General features: G+C 34.0%; 1 protein-coding gene across 1 annotated transcript in view; it reads right to left on the bottom strand.

Moving 5' to 3' along the window:
• LOC129216671 (pre-mRNA-splicing factor CWC22 homolog) overlaps positions 1-26,282 on the bottom strand; it is a 106,087-nt gene that overhangs the window by 45,741 nt on the left and 34,064 nt on the right. The window contains exons 5-8 of the mRNA XM_054850887.1: positions 24,469-24,539; positions 18,288-18,336; positions 13,412-13,482; positions 1,143-1,191 (exon numbers count right to left, since the gene is read on the bottom strand). Of these exons, the coding sequence (XP_054706862.1) occupies positions 1,143-1,191; positions 13,412-13,482; positions 18,288-18,336; positions 24,469-24,539 (240 nt within the window). The remainder of the gene's footprint in view (positions 1-1,142; positions 1,192-13,411; positions 13,483-18,287; positions 18,337-24,468; positions 24,540-26,282) is intronic.

The following is a 26,282-nucleotide window of genomic DNA, read 5'->3' on the forward strand; positions in this document are numbered from 1 at the left end:
AAAGATATCAACTTAGAATTTTGTAATTATTTTCCCCAATTGTGAATGCCAAACTACAACTTTTGAGAGGTAACGTGATTCTGAAATAAAGAATACTATTTTTTTGAACCACCCTAATAGACATTCTTCTGATTTTAAGAATCACATTTAATAATTCTGCAGTTCTGGTTTTCTTAAAATTTGTAACGTGCATTGTTTCACATTAAACATCTAATGCAGAGCCGTAAAAATTGTGGTGGGGGGGGGGGGCAAGCCCGGTTCTTGCCCTGGGCGGCAAATTCAGTGGGTGATAAATTCAATTGGTGCTACCAGCAGGAAAGAAAGGCTTATTCTAAAAAATTCTGGAAGGTACCGTATTTTCTTGTATATAATCTGCGAATTATGTGTTGAAAAAGTTCCAAATTTTGTTGTGCGTATTATACGCAGCCGTGGATAATCTGATTCAAGTGAAATGGCGTCGTTTCTAAAATTTTAAAAGTATTTTTTTCTGAAAGAGCATGCATAAAAATATAGGATCTAACCATTTTTTAAATAATTTGTTCAAGTTTAATATTTTTAAAAAATTACTTAAATCGGTGCGCTTTCATTGTTTACGTTTCTGTCATGTGACATCAAATGATGAAATGCCATTCAGTGTTGCCATTCATGGAGAAAAATATTTAATTCACATCTTTACTCACGTGTACTGGCAACGATAGAGTTGATAGCAAGTGTCGAGCGCAACTTTAATTCGCTTCTTGATTATCATAATTTGGAAACGTGGTAGAAAGATGCACCAAATTGCATCATTTGTGGCATCATAAAGACCATGCCTTGTCATGGTTGGGATACGAATGCTTTGCTTTTAAACTGCAATTTGTGTTACGGTACACCTCCGTTTTAACAAAGAAAAAAAGTTGTTCATGATGACATTTTTAGTACAAAACAAATTATAATCAATATCGCACTTTACAGTTTATTAAAAATGCGAAAATTCAACTTGATAGAAAAATCTGAAGCAAGATGATGGATGTGTTGGGAGGGGGGGGGGGGTTGAAGTTTTGCCACACCTCGGAAAATTCCTAGATCCGGCACTGATCTAATGTTTTACTGAAATTAACTTCATTTGCATATAAGCAACATAAAATTTTAAATAGTCTTACCATTGCATCATTATGTTCCTGAAAACTATCTTTTTGCTTTTTGTAATTGCTAGAAGAAATAAAAGAAAAATGAAAAGGTGTGGTTACATGTATTCAAAATTCTAAAATAATATACAAAGTATCAAAAATGCAAAAATATGCCAAAATTTGCACAATAATACATTTGAATTCAGTCAAACATGATATTTGTTAATTCAAAATATGTATTTAAAATAAAAACACTTCAGTAATATAAAATAAGGTTAAGGTAAAATGTTTTAGAAAAAGTTATACCTATTCTTTGTTGGGAATTTCAAATAATATTATCAATAATTCACGTTTATTTTGATATATTTGGCATTAATTAAATCCCCATTTTCTTTTATCTTGCAAAGTCACAAATGCTAATTTCAATGTATATAACATATTTCCCGATCTTAGACACGTGCGTGCCTTACGTCATGAAATAACGAAATTCCTTATCCATTTGATTGGCCGCCGTTCTAACATCGGGAAATGCGCATTTCACATGCAAATGACTTTGGCTGACTATATATGTTGCTTCTGTAGCTCAGTTGCTCTCTCTCTCTTCTTTTTAAGGCGCCATATTTTAGTTTCATAGTCAGCCAAGTCGGCTACTTGCCGTCATGCTCTCGAATAGGCATTTTATAACTGTAAACTTTATCTGCAAACCTTAAGTTTAAATAACTAAAACTACGATTGCATAAATGATTCTTCATTTGTCATAATGCAAATTTACAAATAATGATTTTGCCTGTTTTACTAAACTAATTATGCTTCGAGAGAACTTATGTTGCAATATCATATTTCATATGTAAATAGCTCGCCAAGGATACCACTGTATGATATCACCAAGGAGGAAATAAAGTCATAATATCAAATACAGGTATTATATTCTGAAAAGGACTCCAGTTACACTCTGCAACTAAAAATACACTAATTAAATTAGTCATCGGTGCGATAACTTCATTGATAAAACCTCATCGCACAATATTCTTCAGTATACTAAGACTAAGAATACTTATTCTTATTTGAGTTATTAACTTCATGGAACGTAAGAATAAAAATACACTAGTGTTAACAAGAAAATTAAACAATATCTTACATTTTTAAAACCAACAAAACAATAGTTTAAGGTAACTTTGAACCAGGTAAGTTACCTTTGCGCACAAAGCTTTGTTTTTTCAGTATATTTGATTTCAAAAGAAACCGTAGAAAGAACACTGCACTTTCTCGGTAAGCGTATAATATTGATTTCCTTCTCTTACACCGGTATTCTCCACTCCGGTTAAAACTCAGACCGAGGCTTAAACCTCCAAGCTGAGAAACTACTCTATTCTCCATCCCGGTTTGGCGTTAAACTCGGTCACGGAACCTTGACGGAACGCCCACTTCCAGAGCTCGGGTTGTGACCGGAACATCGGCGGTTTAAAACTAGATTTCCTTCCCATCATTCCTTTGTGAGCAAACAAAATGGACGACGGCCGTTTGGATTATTTTGAGCAATTTGCAAATGCTAGAGACTATTGATAAAACATTCTTGATAGAAACAAAGACTAATTACAAAATTTAATCAGAATTAACATTCGTTATAGGTGTTATCAAAAAGTACAGCCGAAAACATTAATGCAATGCTCAACAGAATGGTGCGAAAAAAATCATTTTTTTAAAAAATTTCCATGTCACTGTAGCGCGGAAAAGTTGCGATTGGTAAGAAAATATTTTTTTCTTTTTTTTTGAAATCTGATTTATTTCTGCCGCACCGTTTTTTCGTATTTTAAACTTTCGTCTCAATTAACAACAAAAACTTACAAAAGAATACTGCATGAAAAAACAACTATTTGGGGGGGGGGGGATTAGATGCCACTTCTGAGAGAATCTTAGAACACTTTCGTCCATTACAAACTATCCTTTATCAAATAATTTCTGGAACACGAAAACTTATTATTTTTTTTAATGCAGCATTACTCCAATTTTAAAATGCTGGTCAAATAATTTTTAAACTGCTAATAGTTTTTTAAACAAATTCTTCCCTGAATTATAGTCATATAACGTCACAACGGAGCTTTAATAATTTTAAAATTTTAGTTAAAGTTTGCTAAAGTTTTGTTTTAAATTTGTGAAAAATGTGACAAAATAGCACTTACCATTATTTTTATGAGTTTGGGGAAAATGAAAAAATGGTCTGAAGCAAAATAATCAGGAATGCTCAACTCGGCTGGGGGAGGGGGGGGGGGGGGGTCATGGCGCAGAATATGCCATAAAATTTTTCGGGGGCAGGTGTTCAAGGAATAATTTCTTTTTTTAGAGGGGTCATCCAATTTGGGGGGTCTTTGTAGCGTTCGGGAGGGAGGGGTGTAACCTTGCTCTTAGGGAGGGGGGGGGGCACCCTTGGAAAAATCAATTACTTTTCTTAAACAGTAGTACCTGTTGCAACTTTTTTACTCAGATCAATTATTGAAGTAGCAAGGTATCTTGTCCAATTGAGAGACCGAAATACATAAATCATTCCAAGACAGAAAATGATAGAATGAAGTTGAATGTTCCACAAAATTTCAATGCGCAACACAATAATATCTAAACGAATTTAAAATTTTCTTTGTTTCAAATAATTATAAATAAAACGGTTCAGGAGATTTTTAATTGCAGAAAAAATTACTAATACTAGCTTCATGAACACATTAATGTGGAAAAATATTCTCAATGGATGAAATAACATTTGATTTTATGCTAGGGAATGTAAATATAGAAGCAATTAGAATGTGACTTTATTTTTGCGTACAAACACGCATATAATTACAAGATAGGGGATGAGAAAGAGCTTTGAAAAACAAGTGACTGTAAAAATTAAGGTGTGAATGATAACAAGGAATTTTTACATGGGCGTCCATATGCAAAATTTTAAGGGGAGGGGGGGGGGCTCAGATATTTTCCACATGTTTTAGAAGGATATTTTCCCGTGGAAAACGATTTCAGTACAGATTAGAGTGAATAAAATTTGACATTTTTACTTATTCAATAATGTCTGGAAAAGAAATGTTTTTACATTTTAGCAAAGAAAAAAATACTAAAGCAAGGAAGTTCTAATTTCTAAGGGGGGGGGAGGGGCTTGAGTCCCCACTTGCCCCCTCCCCATATGGGTGCCCTTGAATTTTTGGATGATAAAAATATAAAATTATTTTTTCAACTTTTAAAAAGGACTGTATTGCTGAAAAAATAAGTTCTTCACATGGAAAACTAATGCAGGGCAAAATGCAGTTTATGAATTTGTCCAGTGTCGTTTATATTAATAAGTTTATGGATTTTAAAGACAATAAATGTTAACAAATGGTTCACGAAATGGAACAGATGGATGGGGGAGGGGATTGCGTTCTAACGCCAATACATTGTAAAAAGTTTTTAATATTATTGTAAATTATTTTTCTTTTCTATGTTTTAATTTCTTTTGTTTCTTTCTTTCAAATGCATACACAATATAGTAGAAAATATTAAGCTTCTATCAAAAATGTTTACCTCACACACAAGAAAAAAAAACATTTATGACTAACAGATTTTCAATATTAGAAAGAGACTAATATATTAATCAGTGGCGTGTCTAGAGGGGGGGGGGGACAACGGTCTGCCCCGGAATTGCACCCAAAGTGGATTTCAATGTTAATAAAATAAAAAAATCTTAATTCTCTGAAGTTTTTCCCGATTTTTTCTTAAATCATATTTAATCCATTAAATGCCAACGAAAACAAAGCACAATATTGCGCTTGGACGGGGCACGTTACATATGCGTCTAGGGAAAATTTTACACAGAATTTATTCGTAATTAAACTCGTTTTTCAATATTCGTAATTAAACTCGTTTTTTAATTGCAACTATAGTTATAACGCCAAAATAAAAATAAGTTGCTGTTTCTAAAAAATAGCACGAACTTAATATTTACATAAAACATCTTTTTGAAAGAGGGGGGAGGGGTGGAATTTGTAAATTACAGCCTGGCCCAGATGAAACCCTTGCCAATAACGTGACTATATTATTGAATTAGTTTTTATTTCATCTTGATTAATAACAATATGAATAAAAAAACATTTAATTAATAACAAGATGAAAAAACTTTTTAAGTTTCTTTAAAGAAACATTAAAAAAATGCAGTGATGTTTTTAAATTTCAAATTGAGTCTAATAAAAAAAAATTGCATGAACAATAGATCCATTTTGCTACTCCCAATTCTTAATATATGTCAATCATTCTTCAGCGCGCGAATTTACTACCACGTGGAATGCAGTCAGGTAGAAAATGTCACGTGAGTCACTCTACCCAATGGTAACAGCCGTTTCATTTCTACTTCAGTTAAAACTCGGCTCCCCTAAATTGTGCTTTAAATGACTTGAAGAATACGCACCGCGTTCGAAACTAGTTTTCCCTTACTTCTCGGTTTTGGGGAGCCGAGTTTCATCTCCGTGCTGTGATGGTATTGAGAATAGGGCCGTTAATCTTACAAAATATGTGGGTAATACTGTACAGTTGTCGATCACTACTTTGCGCTTGAACTTTTAAACTTTAATCCATCATTTTCTTTAAAATTTAGTAATTAGCTTTTCTTTTCTCTTTCTATTGACTATTCCTTTCAAAAGAGAAACAAAAATATGGTTTTTAAGGGCAATAAGCTCTTTTGAAGGGCTGTAGTAGTCCTCGTTGAGAGGGGAAGAATTGAAAGTGCTGAAGAAAGTACAAAATCTCTATCTGATTTCAACAGTTTAACACCAACTGGGAAGTGTATGTCACTATAGCATTGCTAGGGGATAAATACGTTTGTAAATGGTGTTCAACTACTTGCTTTTCAAACTGAAAATGTTATTTCTAATATTGATAGAATTTAGAGGAGGAGCAGGGGGAGATACTCTTACTAATTTGCATTTATTTCATCCCCAAACAAGTTACACTATTTTCATAGGTTAGTAGTAGTGTGAAATAACTGTGTGTATACTTTAATATCCAATAACAACAATATAGAACTGTTACGAGTGCGGTCACTTCAAGAAATTCTTTAATGACAACACAGTTCTTGAGAAAAACACAGGAGATTTATTTACAGCTATGTACAAGAAATGAAATTAACAATTGCTAAATTATTCTTAGCAATTAGGCAAATATCAATCAACACAGTAAACTCAAGGGTAGCACATGTATTTACATCAAAATACACAAGAACACAGCACAAAGGCAACAGAGCTAAAACACACTCCCCAGCCAACGGCCGATACTAAACGGTTAACAGCAAACTTACTCTCTCTCTCTCATTCACAAGACGCACGGCGTTTTATACCCAGCAAAGAAATATCCAGAACATCCTACTGCCTTCTACCAATTTTTCATATTTTCTTTTTATTCATTCACGAATCTTATCAATCAGAAATGGGGGACCATATACTTCATTCGAATATAAGGGGGATGTATATTCATTATAAGAAACTATTTACAAGTTACGTTACTAAGATAATTTTAGATGAGAATTAATAGAACTTAATAGAACAAACGCCAAAATTAGCCATATTACAACAAATTAATCATAAAAACAATTACTATTTATAATATTTGTAACAATACAGTTGACTCTCTGTTTAACGACTTTTAAGGGACCACAAAAAATCGTCCTTAAGAAGAAATCTTCCTTAAATAGAATGCTTTTAGCACTATAGTAGGCCATCTAGGACCGTGAAAAGCCGTCGTTAAATAGAGAAAGTCGTTAAATAGAGCGTCGTTAAACAGAGAGTCAACAGTATTTATTACGTCCTGGTATGCTTCTTTTTTCGATCTTGTGTGCGATATATTTAGTAAAAAGAGTGTAATGGTTGTTAAAAGGTGCTCTTTTATAGCCAGAGGGCTACATGTTGAAAAAAAAAGAGTATTTAAGAGGTTGTAAATAAGTTTCATATGCATTAATTAGGAAAATAATTGATGCATAAATAAAGAATCCTACTCCACGGAAAATCAAATATCCCACTAGAGTCTGGAACTGACTAATTACAAATACAAATACAAATGTGACGACCAGCAACAGGCTCTGGGCCCAGCTAGGCTGGTCCTAGTCAATTAATTAGACCCCAATGAAGATCAATGGCCCTCTTAAAGCTATCCACCCCCTTGCTCATTACCGTCTCTTCCGGTAAGCTATTCCAAGTGCCCACGACCCTGCTAAAGTAGTAGTTTTTCCTTATTTCCAAGTTAGCGTGAGATTTAAATAGCTTAAAACAATGACCCCTTGTCCTGCTTTCCCCACAAAAATTTAATCCATTTACATCTTTCATTTTGATAAATTTAAATAACTGAATCATGTCCCCTCTGACTCTCCTTTGCTCCAGGCTGTACATGTTAAGCCTATTAAGTCTGGTATCATAATCTAAATCTGAGAGTCCCCTTACTAATTTAGTTACCCTTCTTTGAACCCTTTCCAATACAAAAATATCTTTCTTCAGATAAGGCGACCAAAACTGAACAGCGTACTCCAAATGAGGTCTTACTAAACTCCTATATAAAGGCAGAAGAACTTTCTTAGATTTGTTTGAAATAGATCTATTGATAAACCCAAGCATTCTGTTGGCTTTGTTACTAGCAATACTGCACTGTTGACTAAACTTGAAGTCCTGATTTATTAAGATACCCAGATCCATAACATTTTCTGCCTGATTTATGACTGAACCCTGTAAATGATATCTCATACGCTTATTTCCATGACCTAAGTGTAGCACTTGACATTTCCCTACATTAACTGCCATACCCCATTTATCTGCCCACTTCGTAATATGATTTAAATCCTCTTGAAGCTGATTTACTTGTTCTTCATTTTCGACAATCCCCATAACTTTTACATCATCAGCAAAACAATTCATGCTTCCAGAAATATTTTCATTGATGTCATTCATAAATATAATAAACAAAAGAGGCCCTAAAACTGATCCCTGAGGAACCCCACTTAAAACATCACTCCAATTAGAATGATTTCCTCTCACAACTACTCTTTGCTTCCTACCAGTGAGCCAATTTCTAACCCAAAGTAAAGTTTTTCCTCCTATTCCTATGTCAGCTAACTTGCTGAGAAGAGCAACATGCGGTACCTTGTCAAAAGCTTTTTGAAAATCAATATAAACAACATCCACACATTTTTTGTTATCTAAAGCTGAGGTAACCTTGTCGTAGAAATGCAATAAATTAGTAGTACAGGATTTACCTTTCCTGAAACCATACTGCAAACTAGTCAACAGACTATTAGTCTCTAAGAACATCATGATCTTAATTTTGATCAAAGTTTCGAAAATCTTACAAATCACCGAAGTCAAACTTACAGGTCTATAATTCCCAGCAATACCTTTAGACCCCTTCTTGAAGAGTGGCGTTATGTTAGCCAGCTTCCAGTCCTCTGGCACCGTCCCCGAGTTATAAGAAGCATTGAAAATAATCAAAATAACATCCACTAATTCATCTGCACATTCAACTAAAATTTTTGGATAAATATTATCTGGTCCCGGAGCTTTAGCTGCTTTAATCTTTTTCAAATGAAATAAGACCTCCTCCCTGGAAAATACAAAATCCTCAAGCTGTATAATAGCTTGTGTCTTGTTAGTGTCAACTGTTGAGATACAGTTATCGTTAAACACACTGGAAAAAAAATTATTTAGAACATTTGCAATATCCCTATCATTTTGGATTAAATTTCCATACTCATCAACCAAAGGCCCAATTTGACTGTTTCGAGCTTTCCCAGAATTAGCGTAAGCAAAAAACCTCTTAGGGTTCCCATCAATGTCATCTGCCAGCCTTTGCTCCAATTCCCTTTTCTGAATCCGTACCAAATACTTAAAATTTCGCCTTGCCTTACCATACTGGAGCCTCTCCGCACTCTGACCAGTTTCTTTAAACTTACGAAAAGTGGCTTGCTTATAATTAAGAGCTTCTTTAGTCTCCCTGGAGAACCACATGGGCCAAATTTTGGTACTAACACCTTTTCTCCTAAATGGAACATAATCCCCAACAGTTTTAGCAAGTTTATCCTTAAATTCCGTCCACTGCTGATCTACGTCGTTATTTTCCAACCCTGACGAAAAAACCTCTTTCAAGCTCTGCCTAAGTGCAACAAAATCGGTGTTTCTGAAATTGGGCACAAACCTAAAATTGTCATCTTTGCACACTTCAAATTTAACCCGGAACCTAATGCTGTTATGATCACTATCTCCAATATGCTCCCCTACACTCAACCCTTGAACAAAACTACCTATGTCACAAAAAACTAGATCCAAAATGGCCTCCTCTCGAGTTCCCTGAGTTACAACTTGATCTAAGAAACAGTCACCAATTACTTTTAAAAATTCCTCTTCTTTGCCATTACCAGGATAAAAATTATTCCAATCAATACCCGGAAAATTGAAATCCCCCATTATGATAACGGATCCTTTACTGGACATGTCACTTATAATACGGTACATCTGTTCATCTTGTCCCTGGTCCCTTACGATCAACAATGGTTGACTGTACTCAGCAAATTGTATAATACAATAATTTTTAAGTTACTATTAGAAAGCTACTCCGGAATGCTGATTATAAATTGTTGCAATTTGTTATCTAACAACCTGCTTTGCTACACTATGCAATGAATTATGGAAATCTTTCAATGCGGTAAAAAAAAATCAAAAAACTTAAACATTTAAATTTTTTATTTTTCTGCCTCTAAGCTACACTGCTTTGGTTAAACTAATTTATTTTATATCAGGTTTCAAACATGGTTCAAAGTTATCCTTACCAAGAAACCACACGATAGTATAAAAATTAAATAAGCATCAATTGATAGAGCATTGTAAAACATGTTTCTGGACACATAAATTATTTTTTCTCATGTTCCTGTTATCTAAATAAGGTCTCAAAGTCAGCAGACATTATAAGAAAAGTCACCAAATTTAGCAAGTTTCAGTAAATAAAGGAAGACATCTTTCACACTACTTGTAGATGAATGCAGAAGGTGAAATTGAAATTGCGTGATCAAATTCTTGCCAAGTCTTGTAATTTGGCACTTTTCTTATAGTTTTGGCAGACCTCATACCTCAATAACTTGCAGACAAGAGCAAATAATTTTTGCATCAAAAATCTGTCTCAAGATGCTCTTTTTATTGCTGCCTATTTCAACTTATTTCATCATTACCTTATTAGAGTGGTTCCGTGGTGAACAGTTGGAAAACTTCAGATACTACACTCCTGTTTGTGAAAATTGCAACACCATGAAGGAAGCATCATAGTTGAATGAAATTTAATACACAATTGAGTGGTAATAGTACAAATAAATGATTACATTTTCAAACCAAACAAACAATAAAAAGAGATAGAAAGTAGTATTTTGTGTGGCCACCACGCGCTACAATAAGAGCAGCTACACCACTCGGCATGGAGTGAAATAAAGTTTGAATATCTGCCTGCGGAAGAGTACGCCATATTGTTTGTATGTACAACCAAAGTTCGTCTGTCGAAGCAACAGGACGAGGATCACGAGCGAGACGCCGCCCAATGAAATCCCAAACATGTTCAATCGGTGACATATCCGGGGAATATGCATGCCAAGGAAGAAGCTGTACTTGCTGCGAATCAAGGTAGGATTTGACAGTCCTGGCTACATGTCGACAGGTATTATCCTGCTGGAATACAGCCCCTGGCAACCCTTGCAGGAAAGGAATAGCTTGGGGCTGTAAAACTTCGTTTGTGTATCGGTTACTGTTCAAATTGCCCATAATTCATAGCAATTGTGATCGTCCATGATATGCTATGGCACCCCAGACCATAACTCCGAGTGTTCGTCCACTGTGGCGTTCGATAATGCACTCCGGAATGTGCCGTTCACCGGCATAGTGCCTGACACGACTTCGGCCATCATGGTGCCACAAATTGAAGCGGGATTTGTCAGAAAAGACGACCTACTGCCAATCAGCATGCCAGCTCCAATGCACATTGGCCCATTGTAGCCGCAGGCGGCGATGGTTTTGCATGAGAGGAATCATGAATAAAGGAATCCTTGTGAGCAGCCCACGCTGCAGCCGACGTCTCCAAATTGATGAAGCACACAATGAAACACCTGTAGTTGTTGACCACTGTGCTGCCAATTGTCTAAAAGAAGCTGTGCGTTCTGTCAGTACCATACCCACCAGGTGTCTGTAATCGTTAGCTGACGTCACATTTCCGGGTCCACTCCCGGATCTCCAAGCTGTCCGATTCTCGTTCGTCTACTGCTTCCAAACATGCATGATTGTGCTGCTGTTATGCTGCACACGAGTGGCTACTGCATGATAAGACAATCCAGTTTCAAGAAGGCAGACGATTCTGCCCTGTTCAAACTCCGAAATTTGCTCAAATTTCGCTTTCTTTCGTCGAAGAGGCATAGTAAAGATTCAGTTAACGTTTACTCTAGCATATAATCACCGATAATCATACACGCCTCACTACAGTGGTCTATTTATATTTTGTTTGATCTGCCATTCAGAAAGTGCTGCTCAGCATATGCATGCAGTACCGGTCTGCAATTCTAATCATTTGCATATCATGCCCTACTTTACATTTCCTGCAATTTTCAGCTCTCTCGCGTAAGTCCTTCGTGGTGTTGCAATTTTCACAAACAGGAGTGTATAAAGCAAAAGAAAAGATGAACTTAAATTATTTCTTCTATAAGGTTAAACTAGTTTGCTGATATAATATACAGGCCCCATTCAATACCATAAAATCTCAAAAGTAACCCCCTCCTCATTTTTAAAACAAAACTTGATTTCAGAAGGGAGGGTTATAATCTAGATTTTTTTTGAAAAATTAGCCAAAATAATAGTTTTTAGTAGTATTAATTTTAGAGTATAGGAAAGAAATAATAAGTAAATAAGAGTGAATGAAGAGTGAGAAATTTTTTAATTAATTAAAACCTGTCATAAATTTCTTCTTGTAATAAATTGCACGTGGGCGCCATTTTTTTTCAAAAGAAAGGATTTTTCACCTTAGTTGGCAAAACCCCTATAATTTATCGCTGGAAAATAAATCTTGTGCTGAATGTAATAAGGATACAGTAAAAGAAGCAAAATCTTAATGTTCTTGTTTCAAAATAAAAGCAAAAATTACAATCACGACCCCAAATTCGTTACAAAAATCATTATTTCGAAAACTGCGCGTAAAAACAGACAAATCTCTTGCTCGATTTTGTAAAATAAACATTTCTGATGATCCTAAACTCATTCAAGTATTTTATGTCTCTTTTAAAAAAGGTTATTTTTAAGTTTTGCGCTACTTTTTAAGCAACGCGTTTCCAAAATGGAGTTGTGCTGAAGACTTTATTTTTACAAGTCAGAACAAAAATGCTAATTCCAAAATGAATAAAACGGTGGAGAGTTTTTTTTTTTTTTTTCGTTTAAATCATTGTGTTTTCTTTTCTTTCTTTTTTTTAGATAAGAAAACCTGAACATGGAGGGGGAAACTAAACCTCTGTAAAGGTTTTCTAAGTAAAGCAGAAAATGTTTTTTTTTTTTTTTTTTTTTTTTTGGAGGGAGTGGCAAATGAAGATAATCAAAAAGTTTTAGGTGAGGGGGGGGGGGCTATAATCGATAGGGGGATACTTTCAGGGTTTTACGGTACCTCTATGAATCCTCCCTCTTTTCCTTAATGTATGCCTTTCTATTCTGTGGTGTAGCTGTTTCTTGTGTATTATACACTGCATTTTTTTAAGGGAGGGTTAGATTCTGAAGGCTTTAAACTTTTTAAAAACCTTCTTTTCATTGCAAAACCTGGTTGGCCAAATCATAACAGATACTGATTTTATGAATAATAGCATAGCTTCCATTTTCTACCATTTACGATTATATGTTGATAAAATTACGTTTCATACTGGTGTTTAGTACTGTATTGCGGGGAACTTTGTTGATGGCTGCTTGTAATGATGGATAAGAACAAGATTTGAATCACTAATCTCGACATTCGTAATCTAGATTGTCCAAGGTTGAGGGCTAAAGTTGGATTTATATACTTTTAATCATTTACAATAGTATTATTCAGTTTCTGTTTAGTTGATGCTGGAAAAGTATAATGTCTCTTTTATTGAATTAACACTGTTCAGCACGGTAAAATTGCACTCTAGTAAAGGAACACCTTGCATTTTCCCCTTTTTATAAAAATGTTATTTATTTATTTCTTATTTTTATCAAATAAGATAATTCAATAAAACTATGTTAGCTAAAAATTAATAAACTAAAGCTACGAAAAATAATTACTTTCTTATATCTCTTTCCCTTGCGTCTTCTTCACAGCTTGATCTTTTTTTGTGCCTTTTTTGTTTGTTATGCTAAAAATACAAAATTAGATTTGAGGTGATTTATATATTTATATATACAAATAAAAAATGCAAAAGCAGAAATTTTCAGCAAAGAATTTTTTAAATGATATTAAAGAGAATGTTTTTTATTCTGAAAAGTAACCTTCATGTTTTCGTATGTTCATTTTATTTGTTTTTGATGTTCATTTTGTAAAACCTCATGCAGCAGAATATTTTGCAAAATCTTTACAGCTGGAAAGACCTCCAGCTGAATTTTAATGGTAAGCAGGAATACATGTGCACAGCATTTTTGAAAATAAGATCTAGGATTTGGATGGTAAATGAATTCTTTTCATTAGGATGATATAGTCATTTAATTGTTGAGTTAACAACTTCAAAATGTAGTGGGTAGAATCCATGTCAATTCAACAAGGGTTGAAACATGATGATCTCGGATTTTTTTTTTTTTTTTTTTTTTGAGAGAGAGAATTTAACATATAATAAAATTCCTAAAAAATTAAGAAATACATTTTTTTTCGCCAAAAAAATTTCTGGGCCGAGACACAAGTCACCAAAGATGGTGGTCCTGTCATGATTTCTCACTTGGGATTTTCGTCAAAATTTTTAAAGTACATTATTATTTCAGGAACCGTAGAACATATTTTGCTGCAGTTTGTTTTATTTAAAAGGATATTTTTTCTTGTTTAAAAACATATGCGACATTTTGAAATATGCGCTTTAGTTTTTTTTCCAGTCTTTTGCAGGGATCAAATTGACAAACTGACAAAATATAGGACATTTTTTGAAAAAAATATAAGACACATTTTGAAATAATGTACGATTTACAGGACACCAAAAAAACAAAAAATAATTATTAAATTTTGCATACACATCATAAAAAAGTTATCATTGAGCACTACTGATGCAAATAAACATAAATTGTTATACATACCTTATTGATTTTTTATTGTCACAATATGAAAATTCAAATTTCTTACACACACACACAAAAAAAAATAATAATAAATATATAAATAAAAATGATAGTAGTATTATGGGAAAGAACTTTATTCCAATTTAAATTGAAAATGATTTAGCAAAAAATTACATAAAACTGCTTGACTCCTGAGCAGCAGGCTGTGAGGATATTGAAAGAAAGGGTGTGAAATATCTTGTACAAAGAATTGGGGGCGCGAAAGCTAGGTGCAAGACGGGTGCCGCATTTACTGGTTGCTGGTTAAAATCGGATTTTCGCAGCAATGTTTGGATTGTTTCAATAGAGATAGGAGCATTTTTGTACAGCAATTTGTCACCGTGGGTGAGACATGGGTTTACTACTACACTCCAGAAGCAAAAGAACAATCAAAAGAGTGGCTGGAAGCTGGTGTTCAGCAAAGAAAAGAGAGAAGTTGATAAATTTATGGAAAAGGATATAAGCAACATGTTTTGGGTTGCAAAAGGGATCCTGTTAATTGATTGCTGGAGAAGTGTAAAGCAATTACAGGCAAATATTACTTTAACCCTCTTGACCAGCCTGACTTGAAGAAGAAGAAATCAATCTTTTACCAGGACAACGCACCAGTTCACAAGGGTGCATTGGCGATAGGTAAACTGCAGAATTTGAGGTACCTACAGTTTGCTCAGCCATTCCTCCTGTTACACTGGCACCCTCAGAGTTCCATCTGCTAACAAACTGGAAGAAATTTACTTCTGGAAAGGGCTTGAGAGGGAAGGAGATTAATATTTTCACAGCCTTCCAGACTCTTACTTACGGGAAGGAATACTAATGTTGGAGAAACGCTGGACTAAGTTTGTTAAACTTAAGGGATATTATGTAGAAAAATAAAATCAATTTTAAACTGAAAATAGCAGTCTTTCATTGTCAGGCCGAGAACTTTTCAACTTGCCCTCATAAAAGTGTTTGGCATTGAAGAGAAACACATCTTGTGTATTACTTTTAATTGCATGCTATGCTTTTCGAGCATTTTTCTCCTACATGATGGCATTTAAAGGTACACAATCTTTTATTGGATCTACCTCAAGCAATTTTTCACTAGTTCCCCTTCTTTGATGAAGCGCTGCATAACTTTCAATAAAAGGTCACCCAACTTGTTATGCAAAAGGAGTATTAGAATTCTTTTGCTGAAGAATTTTTTGTACATCCTCAAATGACCAGATGCTAATCAGCAGTGGCGCACACAGAAATTTTGCAAGGGGAGGGTCCAGAGTTTAAAATCCCATTTTCATATCAAACCCTAATATGCCCCAATGTGCCAATAAAGCTAATTAAATATATTCACTTGATTTAATTAGCTGTAATCAATTAAAGAATATTAGTAACAGAAACTTAATTAAATTACCAGAAGGAAAAAGAGTTTATGCATTTACTTTTCTCATTAGTCAAAAATGAAAACAGCAAAACAAATTCAAGTATAAGCCAAGTCAAAACCAAGAAAAATCTCATTTTAATCTGTAATTACAAAACTAAAAAAATTATTATTACACTGCATTCATACAGTCACCAGTCTGCCTTACAAAATATCGTAAAATAAAATCTAGTTTTCTAGTTCGTTTTTCGATTTTATTTATAACTTCTTCGGTGTGTAATGGTGACATTGCTTGAATACAGTAGTGCAAGAAAACATTGAATGTTCATTACACATAGTTCTCCTTAAGCATGTTTTTAGCCTCCTCAAAGTCGAGAAATACTTCTTGCTTATGCAATTTCTAAAAGGAAAGGTGCACACTTTTTAAAAAAATCTTTTAATAAGAGGATTTTATTTTTTCACTTATTGGAACTGAAATTATTGTATTTGCATTTGTAAATATTTTACGTATAAAATACGTAAAATCATAATCGAAAAAAAAAAGCAAAAGCTATAGGAAGGACCGGACCCCTTCCTTATGTGCGCCACTGCTAATCAGAAAAGGTGAGATGGATTGCAGTAGAGGACCTGCTAAAACTTTGATAGTGCGTACCTATCAACCCTTAACAATGAACTTTTTCACTTAGGAAGATCCTCTAGGAAGTATTCCTTCAAAGCTGGCAACAGTTGAAAAATCCGTTCACATACTGGCATCACAAATAGCCACCAGTTGCTCACAAACTTTAACACTTAGAATATTCTCAATCAAAACATTGTTTCTGTTTTTGCATATCCCCTTTCCACGAGGGAAACTTGGCAAAGCAAGGATGCAGAGAATTGAAGAAAGAATTCTAAAAATACAAGATTTTTATTGGAAATACAGGACAGTTTTCGCACTTTTTTGAAAAATATAAGATTTATAGCAAATATAGGCCGACTTTGATCTCTGCTCTTGAAAAACAAAAGTTAAAAATAATATTTTTTTTTTTCTCAAATATGTCAATTTCAAAATTTTTCATTTTTTTACAGTTTATTAGTACCACTGATCACTACATTCCCTGAAAAGGAGAGCTTCCACTTTTTCGTTTAACAGATTTTAGAGGTATTTGAAAAAATGAGGGTTTTTAAGAAACTCTTAACGTGATTGCAAACCTGAAAATTCAAAAAAAAAAAAAAAATCGCAACAAGTGGCCAGAAAACGCTTTTAATTCAGTCATATAGCGAAATTTTCATTTTGAGCCGCCATCTTAATCAGGATATGAAATTTAGTGAAAACAAGATGGCATTGTGCTTAACGATTCTTTCGGCGCTACGCTGAAGGGTTGTGTGAGGAAATACAGCGAATCGGCTGGAGAGCACGTTCTAGATTTCATAAAAAATAAAACTCCTGGATAAAGTAGAGACAAAATTAAACTTTTACTACGTAACTTAATTAAAAGTGTTTTCTGGCCACTTGCTGCAAAATTGTTTTTTGAATTTTCAGGTCTGCAATTACGTAAAGAGTTCCTTAAAAACCCCCATTTTTTCAAGTGCCTCTAAAATCTGTAAAACAAAAAAGTGGAAGCTCTCCTTTTCAGGGAACATAGTGATCAGTGGTATTAATAAACTGTAAAAAAAAATGAAATTTTTTTAAATTGATGTATTTGGGAAAAATTAAAAACATTATTTTAAACTTTTTTTTTTTTCAAAAGACTGGAAAAAAACTAAAGCACATACTTCAAAATGTTGCATATGTTTTTAAACAAGAAAAAATATCCTTTAAAAGAAAACAAACGCAACGAAATACATTCTACCGTTCCTGAGATAATGTACTTTAAATATTTTGACGAAAATCCCAAATGAGAAATCATGACAGGACCAACATTTTTGGTGGCCTGTATCTCGGCCCAGGAATTTTTTTGGGCAAAAAAAAAAAACGTATTTCTTATTTTTAATGATTTTTAACATGTGTTAAATTCAAAAAAATCTGAGACCATCATGTTACAGTCCTTGTTGAATTGACTTGGATTTTACCAGTGTCTTTGTTTGTGGCACATAATGAACGTTTATTTTGCAGTGTACTACCACTGTACTTACCAGGAGGTTTGCTTTCCTCTTTATCTGTGAAATTAAACATTTTCAACACCACATGCACCTTTACATGTAAAAAATGTCGATTTACATACTTTGAAACAAATTACGGATACCTTAACTCAGAATTTAAAAAAATAACAGATTACTTTGCCTAAATAAATACTATTATTTGAAATATGTTCTTATAACAAATTGATGTGAAAAGGAGTTTAACGTATAAGCACTTACTTTTGGACCTTAGACATTCCTTTGATTGTAAAAATATCAAAACACATTTAATAATACAATGCTATTCTGATGCTCTTAAACTTTATACGTTTCAAGTGAATCATCTTGTATCTTACTGAAATTAGCTTCCTATACACTTAAGCAACAAAAAATTTTAAATATTCTTACCATCTCATCATTATGTTCTTGCAAGCTATCATTTTGCTTTCTGTAGCTGCTGGAAGAAAGAGAAAAGTGTTCCTTTACGAATTCAGAAATCTGCAGTAATATATATATATATATATATATATATATATATATATATATTTATATATATATATATATATATATATATATATATATATATATATATATATATATATATATATATATATATATATATATATAACATCAAAAAAGAAAAATTAGGTCAGTCAAAGTTTGCAATGTAACATTTGACCAAAGTCAAAAATTTCAGATATATTTGTTAATTCAAAAAAATAAATAAATAATAAGCGTTGGAACTTGTGTGCTACTGTGGATGAAATACCCGAAGTTTGAGGAACTAAAACGAGTTGTTGCAAGCCCAACAGAAATTGTGGTGTGATCTGCTCGGGGGAAAAATGGAATTGAAAAACACATTTAACAGTCAAAAACAATTTTATTCAATAACGATAAATATATCTTAAAATTTGTAATATCAACAAGGGTAAAAAAACTACTTTTAAACCCACAAACATTTTGACTGAAAATAAAACCCCCCACAAGAACATTTATAGGAACACATTATATAATACTGTATCGTTCAATTCCAAAACTTAACTGACCAGTCAACGCTAGTCCACCTTGAGTCCATTGCCTAAAAATAGAATAGTCCTGATAATATTCAAGATGAAAAGTTATACCGTTCAGGATATTCACTCTTTAATACTTGGCATATCAAAACGTGAAGGCCTGATCCTTCCATAGGATCCTACGTGAAAGTTGATTGCAGCCCGTACCACTCGTGGCCAGCCGCCATGCTGGACCTTCTATAGACTTGACCTCTCGGACACCAAGAACCGCCACATCCGGTGAAGAACCTTTACACGCGGACATCCAGTCCAGCCAGACTCCAGGACATCTTTTAATCCAATCCAGCGTGAACCTTCGACAGTCTTGTGAAGCCTACATCCAACAACATCAACTTCCGTGAAAGAAATTCCACAATCTTTCACCTTTTCATCCTTCACCACCAAAATGCCTCAAGGTGAACAATGGAACCTGCCCGCTCTTTTAGCCAGGCACAACGAACTTGTTTCCTACATTTTTATAAAAATGAAGTCCACTCGTCAAAGTGGAACTGATGAGAAACTGGAGCACACCGCTCCCAGTAACACACCGAACTGCAGTTACAGCGACATCAAAACTGATAAGATAAGAGTAAGCTAGTAAGAGATTGATTGATTGGGTGCACTCACTTAAATACATTTCCCAATTCCACCACGTGATGATGTGACGTTTATCGAATCACATGCATAAATTATCACTGTGAAACAACACAACACCGTTTATATTTTAACTGCGAAACCTTTTAAAATAGTTGTTCACATGCACTCAGCAAAACGTTACTCAACTCAGTAACAATGACGTCACATCATAGCGCTGTGTAAACAAACTCATGATTCTGTTGGAGTTTCTACTTTATGGGAACAATTCGTTCGCTGGTTAGGTAGTGGGATAAATTTCAATTTTTGTAATACGATGAATTAAGTTACTAGAACTTCTTAAACCTTTGGGAATTGTCTTCAAGAACTAAAATTTCATATTTTTGCTAACAATAAGCAATAAGGTTAAAGTTAGTCATTTTGAATAGTTTTATGCCTATTCTATAATAGAATTATTATTTTAAGAGTACAGTACTTATTCTTAGAATCACGGAATATACAACTTATAATGCGGTGCTTATATATTCTTGCACTGAAAAGAAAATAAATATTTAAAAATTAACTTCAGATCTAAACAAAACTCCGTTTTTTGGTTTCAATTCTTATTCCAAAAAGTTTTTTTCCCAATGTAAATACACTTCCAAGTTCACACCTTTTATAGTATTCAGCAGATTTAGAGAATTTTTGACAATGCAACAGGCACCAGCACAGCCAGAATTTACAACCATTGAAAGAAGAGAGGGGGGGGGGGAGGTCATAACACTTCCTACATGGATATAAAATATCATATTATGATGTGTAATATGTGTTGAAATCAAAGATTCCAAGAGTTGAACCTCAAAACTTGTGTTGCCCTGGGAGCTTTTTCTTTCATGGATGCCATTTTCAGTTTTTGGTGTTAGCTCCGCCTGTAAGCCTTTATCTTTTCTCGGGGGAGTCCCATATATTGGTCACTTTGTGATAGAAAGAAAGGATCCTGGTGGGTGATGTATTCCTTTATCTAATATCGTAACAATAGGGGGGGGGGAGGACCTGATGAGATAAAGATAAAAAAATTATATTAATTTGAATTTTTGGCATCTTGAATTCAAAATACGTTTTTCGCAACCACAAGCGTGTATGTGTATGAATGCGCGTGTGTTTGTGTAGGGGCATGTGTGTGGGTGCGTGTGTGTGTGTGTAGGGGGGTGGTGTATGCGTGTGTATGTAGGCATATGTGTTTGTGTCTGTGTACAGGCATGAGTGTGTGTGTGTAGGAGTGTGTGTTTGTGTCTGTGCCCAGGCATGAGTGTGTGTATGTGTGTGTAGACACGTGTGTGTAGGATATGGACGCAACCTGGAGACAGTTTTCACAAGAGGAGCAGCATCGTGAGGCTGGTCGACGTGCGACGGTGGTGCTGGCAGAGGGTGCTGGTGGGAAAATAAAATGATAGGACTTCAAAACAGTCAAATTAGTTAGTGTTAGAAATCCTTATAAAACAGTTTTTGGTTCATCTGACCAGTAAGAATGAAGAGGTAGGCACAATATTACTCAAAAAAAAATATTTTAAACAATAAATTAAGAAAAAAATTATTAAAGAAAAGGAAAGAAAGAAAATATAGTAGCAGCAATTGTAACATGCCATGCATCATAAAACCATTGACCACAAGCAATGGTTCCGTGGACTACGAAGTTTTCTTTTCTGCTGGTCTCTAATCGGTTTTTGGTGGTCTCACACCAGCAGACCACCAATAATTTCGAACTCTGCTGGTGTATGTTACCGCGAAAGAGCAAAATCAATGAACATCAACATTTACTGCTTACTGTGATGAAAGTATAGTTAAATATTTGTTTTCCAGCTGCTATATTTGCTCCCAGATCGTAACATTTACTCGTGAATGTGGAAACAGAGAAAATATTGAAAAATGCAAACACTTCACTAGGGCAAAGGTTCTCAATTTTTTCACTACTGAAGACTACTTTGAGTTCTTCCGAATCTTAAGTGGATCATATATGACAGATTTAATATTTTTACAGCAATAATATTAAGTGAAATGAGATGAATTTAAAAGTTTTCTTTAATAAATTTAATTACAACTATAAAAATGATACAGAGTAATTTCCACTAGTTGTTTGCGAACTACATTAAAATAGTTTACAGACCAACTAGTGGTCCGTGGATCACAGTGGTCTGCAAGCGTGTGGAGAATAACTGCTATAGGATAATTTTGAACTTAAATGTGTTAACTTTGCAGACCCCTGCCCCCCCCTCATACTTATACAAAATAAGCTTGTATCGCTATACATAATTAATAATCATATACAATTATTAAAACTAAACATATGTTGAACTCCATGTCACAGGTACAGGACATTTAACCAATCTCCTAAACTCTTGTTTCAACATACTTTTCAACTGAACTTAAGTCAAGGACGAGAAACAGACTAAGGTTAAAAATAAAAACAAAATTTAGAAAAACAAGTTAAAACATTTTTTGAAGTTAAACACGCGTGCCTAGAAAACAAACGTGTCACAACACAGGCAACTCTATAGGTTTTGAAAACACTGTTGCCACAAAAAAGTTAACATCAAAAAAAGTTTAATTGGATAATGAACATGAATAAACTAACATGAACATAAAAATATTGGAATAAAATTATAAAGTTGGAATTCTTTAAATAAAGTTCCAACTAGAGACGTACCGAGTGGTACTTTGGCAGAGTACTCGAACTTTCACTACTCGGCCGAGTACTGAGTTACCGAGTACCGATTTCCAATTATGTTATAAGAACCGCCACCGACACACACGTGATGAATTTTGAAGTTATTGAAATAGTAGTATAGACCTCCATGTCCATATAATAGATTTTAAAACAAAATTCCACTTGAAATTTAATTCTGTATTATGTAAAAGATTTTGTTTCTATCAAAAAGTTTATAAAAAGGTAATATTCAAAATTAAAAATAAACAAATAAATAGTAAGTATGATTAATCAAGTTGGAATTAAAACAAATTATATCAATCTATTTTAGTTTTAGTTGAGGGTGTGCACAGAAATTTTGGGGCCCGTCACAAATGACTTTTCCGGGTCCCCCTCCATATTGTTCACCTCTATACTTCATGCCTAGTTAAAAAAAATATTGGGCCCCTTCAGGCTCGGGCCAACAAGTGTCCTTTCTCCCCCCCCCTCCCCCCGTGCACGCCACTGGTTCTAGTCTGCCAAACATAACATAAAAATTTTATATTTTTTACACTGGCTCCATTTTTAATAAATAAGTTTTATTTAACTTTGCGGACATTAAAAAGATTTACTCCATTGAAGCATAACAAACTTCATTATTCTCAAAATTTAAATTTGACTTATAAATTTGAATTGTAAATGTATATTATATGGTTGCACTCTTTTATTAATTCTAAAATCTGCCTTAACAATATTCCATTTTTTTACAACTACTTGGTATTGATAGAGTATCTGATAAAAATTTGGGCGAGCACCAAGTACTCAGAAAGTTGGCCGAGTACAGAGTAGTTACCAAGTACCCGGTACATCTCTAGCTCCAACAAATAGTTCTAAAGTTGCTTGGCAACCAGTCTTGAATGCTGATTTGAAGTCTTTGAAAACTCTCAGCTTGCATTGCAGTATTTTAAAAGGCACCTGAGGATGTTATAACCTTGCTAGCGATACAGCCCACTTTTCACCATAGCATTAGTTTTCCTCAAATCTGTCAAATTACAGTAATACTTATGACACGTTTTTCACTTTCAACGATCCAGACTCCTTCTAGGAAAATGTAGTCGGCCATTATCTATGTTTTGGTTGTTATGAGACATTAAAATATTTGTTTCTCCCATCTTTTTCTGTATTGCAATTGTATAGTTTCTTTTAGTTTGAAATGAATATTGTCTATGATAGTTCTATTATACAGTAAAACTCCTCTAATGCGGACACTAACAGGACAAACTTTTTTAGAAATAGAGGGGTGTCCGCAGGACAGGGGTTTAATAACGTTATTTGCCTTTGAATCGGAGAATTAAAAATTGTCTGTATAAAAGGAGTGTCTGCACTTCAGGGGTGTCCGTTAGGAGGGTTTTTACTGTATATAGAAATCATGATATTCTGAGAAATTAGGGCGTAATATATTTAGGGAAAAAAATTAAAGAACCCTCCTCAAAACATATTTTGGGCTGTAGCTTTGCTACTGAATCAATTCTTTATTGGCTTCTGCCTCAGTTTTTTGTGTAAAATTGATGGGTAATGTAGGTTTTTGTGTAACATTGATTGATTTTTCATTAGAGAAATGCCCAGTTGACAAAAAGAAGTATGTCAAGGGGTGCGTATCAGAAAGATGAAGTTAAAGGCAAAAAGCGTAAATGTGCTTTGCTAGCAATATGTTTATGGCGAATTACGTGATGTTGACAAAAGATGACAAAGACTGTTTTGTTTATTTTCAGTGTAAAAACTTTAGACTTTCATTTTTGTCACTTATCATTTCTTTTCCCAAAAACACATTTTTCAATAAGTAATTTTTAAACTGTTGTTACTCACTTCTCAGCCTAATTTCTTACATTGCTTGATAATTAGAAATGTTGAGGAATTTTGTTTTAGCAATTTTCATCTACCCTAGCTGGTGATATGGTTCATAGACAAGCATTTAGAAAAATACAGTCTACAGAACTATTTTTTTCTGAGAGCCAGGTAATTGCACAAAAAAAAATTCCTTTAAAATATTTTGGGTTTCATCAAAAGATGGGACGACAGAAATAACCAAACCTTAGACGTACCATAACACCCTCAGGTACTTTACGATGTAATTAATTATAGAACACTTGTGATGCAATAAAATACATATGAGGAGTTCTTAACGGTTAGAAATTAAAATTTTCAGGTTCAAAGTTGTACTACTAAATAAAGTTACCCAGTAAAATCTTGATTAATAAACTAAACTATGAAAAATAATTACTTTCTTATATCTCTTTCCATTGTGTCTTCTTCACAGCTTGATCTTCTTTTGTGCCTTTTATGTTTGTTATGCTAAAAATACAAAATTAGATTTGAGGTGACATTTATACAATTAATATACAAATAAAAAATGCAAAAGCAGAAATTTTTAGCAAAGAATTTTTTAAATGATATTAAAGAGAATGTTTTTATTCCGAAAAGTAACCTTCATGTTTTAGTATGATTTCTTAAGTTTATTTTGTTTGTTTTTGAAGGTTCGCTTTGTTTTTTGGATGTTTCTTTTGTAAAACCTCATGCTGCAGAATATTCTGCATAATCTTTACATCTGGAAACACCTCCAGCTGAATTAAAATAGTAAGCAGGAATACATGAGCAAAGCATGTTTGAAAATCAGATCTAGGATTTGGATGGTAAATGAAGAGGATTTTCGCCCCTTCTTCTTTGTCATATTTTTCATGTATCACTTTTAGAAGGGAGAGAATTGAAGAGACTACGTTCATTCACAACACACACAAACTAATTTATTTTCTATATACGGAAACAGTATACATGATGGGCAGCCAATTTGCCCTTTATCCCGAATAGCGGTCAAGAGATATCCATAAATTTATCCCGCTATTCGGTCAGGAGATTTTTTTTGGCAGTCATGCCTTCATAGCTGCTTATAGCCATATGAACTCAGGCGCTCTCATGCATCTGCGCAGAAGTCAATCGCGTAAATGATAGCCAAAAATGTCTATTTGAGAAATATTCTCAACAATTCGATTTGAAAGCTAAGTGAAAACTAAGTGTAAATGTTTTTACTCACATGTATTTCTTTAATAATGAAAAGGCAGTTAATCTTGTCCCTTAAAGGACGCTTGTTTCAATTCGCGTACGGGAGAATCAACCTGTAAACATCAGAGCGACTTCGAACGACGTGTTTCGTCAGGAAGAAGGATGTGACGTCAGAGCATGAGCGGAGATGATGTAATCTCCCGATATCATCTCTCCTCTCTCTCATTTTCGACTGACGATAGTCGTATTTTTGAGAGGATCGTTCGCTGTTGTGGCGACGTCCTGCACTTAGGGAATGGCTTTTAGAGTTTCGCCATGAGAGTTAGGGACTTAAAATTTTTGAAACATTTTTAGGATAAGTCAAGTTAGGGTGTCAAATGTGTTTTTTGGAGGATGTTCTTTTGGAACATGAAGGATGTTTTTGAGAGTTGAAATTCCTCATATTTGTTTATACATTTTAATCATGTTATAGTTTTGTTTTTACAATTGTTAATTATAGGATAATTATAAATAAAATGATTTAGCCATACAACTTGAATTCTGACATTTCATTCACTTGATAGCTACAGAAATGTGAAACAGAAGGCATCTGCTAAACTTAGTGTTTACCTTCCTTGCGGGAGTTAGACAAAATTTGTTAGGTCAACAAGGGGTTATGGGCCCAGATTGCCCTTCCCTATTCACATTCCATCAGCCTGAAGAAAGTGAATTTGAAGAAGAAATGTTGTTGGATAAAATATCGATTGGAAATTTGGAAATTAATTTTTTGAGCGATCTCATCGAAGCGAAGAGATGAAAGAATTTATGAATTGAAAACGATACGAAATTTTTGCCCAGTAAAGAACTATGTCCACCCAAACCGTTAAAATTGAAGAATTGAATGATTCGAATTATGTCGAATGGGCGACAAACATCAAGTTCCTGCTAATGGACAGGAACTGCTGGAAAATTGTTAATGGTGAAGAAGAAGAACCGATCGAGAACAAAGAGGAAGGAATCACAAAATCGGATATTAAAGATTACCATGTTCGGAGGAGA

Source organism: Uloborus diversus, chromosome 2 (assembly GCF_026930045.1).
Source record: "Uloborus diversus isolate 005 chromosome 2, Udiv.v.3.1, whole genome shotgun sequence".
Classification (NCBI taxonomy): domain Eukaryota; kingdom Metazoa; phylum Arthropoda; class Arachnida; order Araneae; family Uloboridae; genus Uloborus; species Uloborus diversus.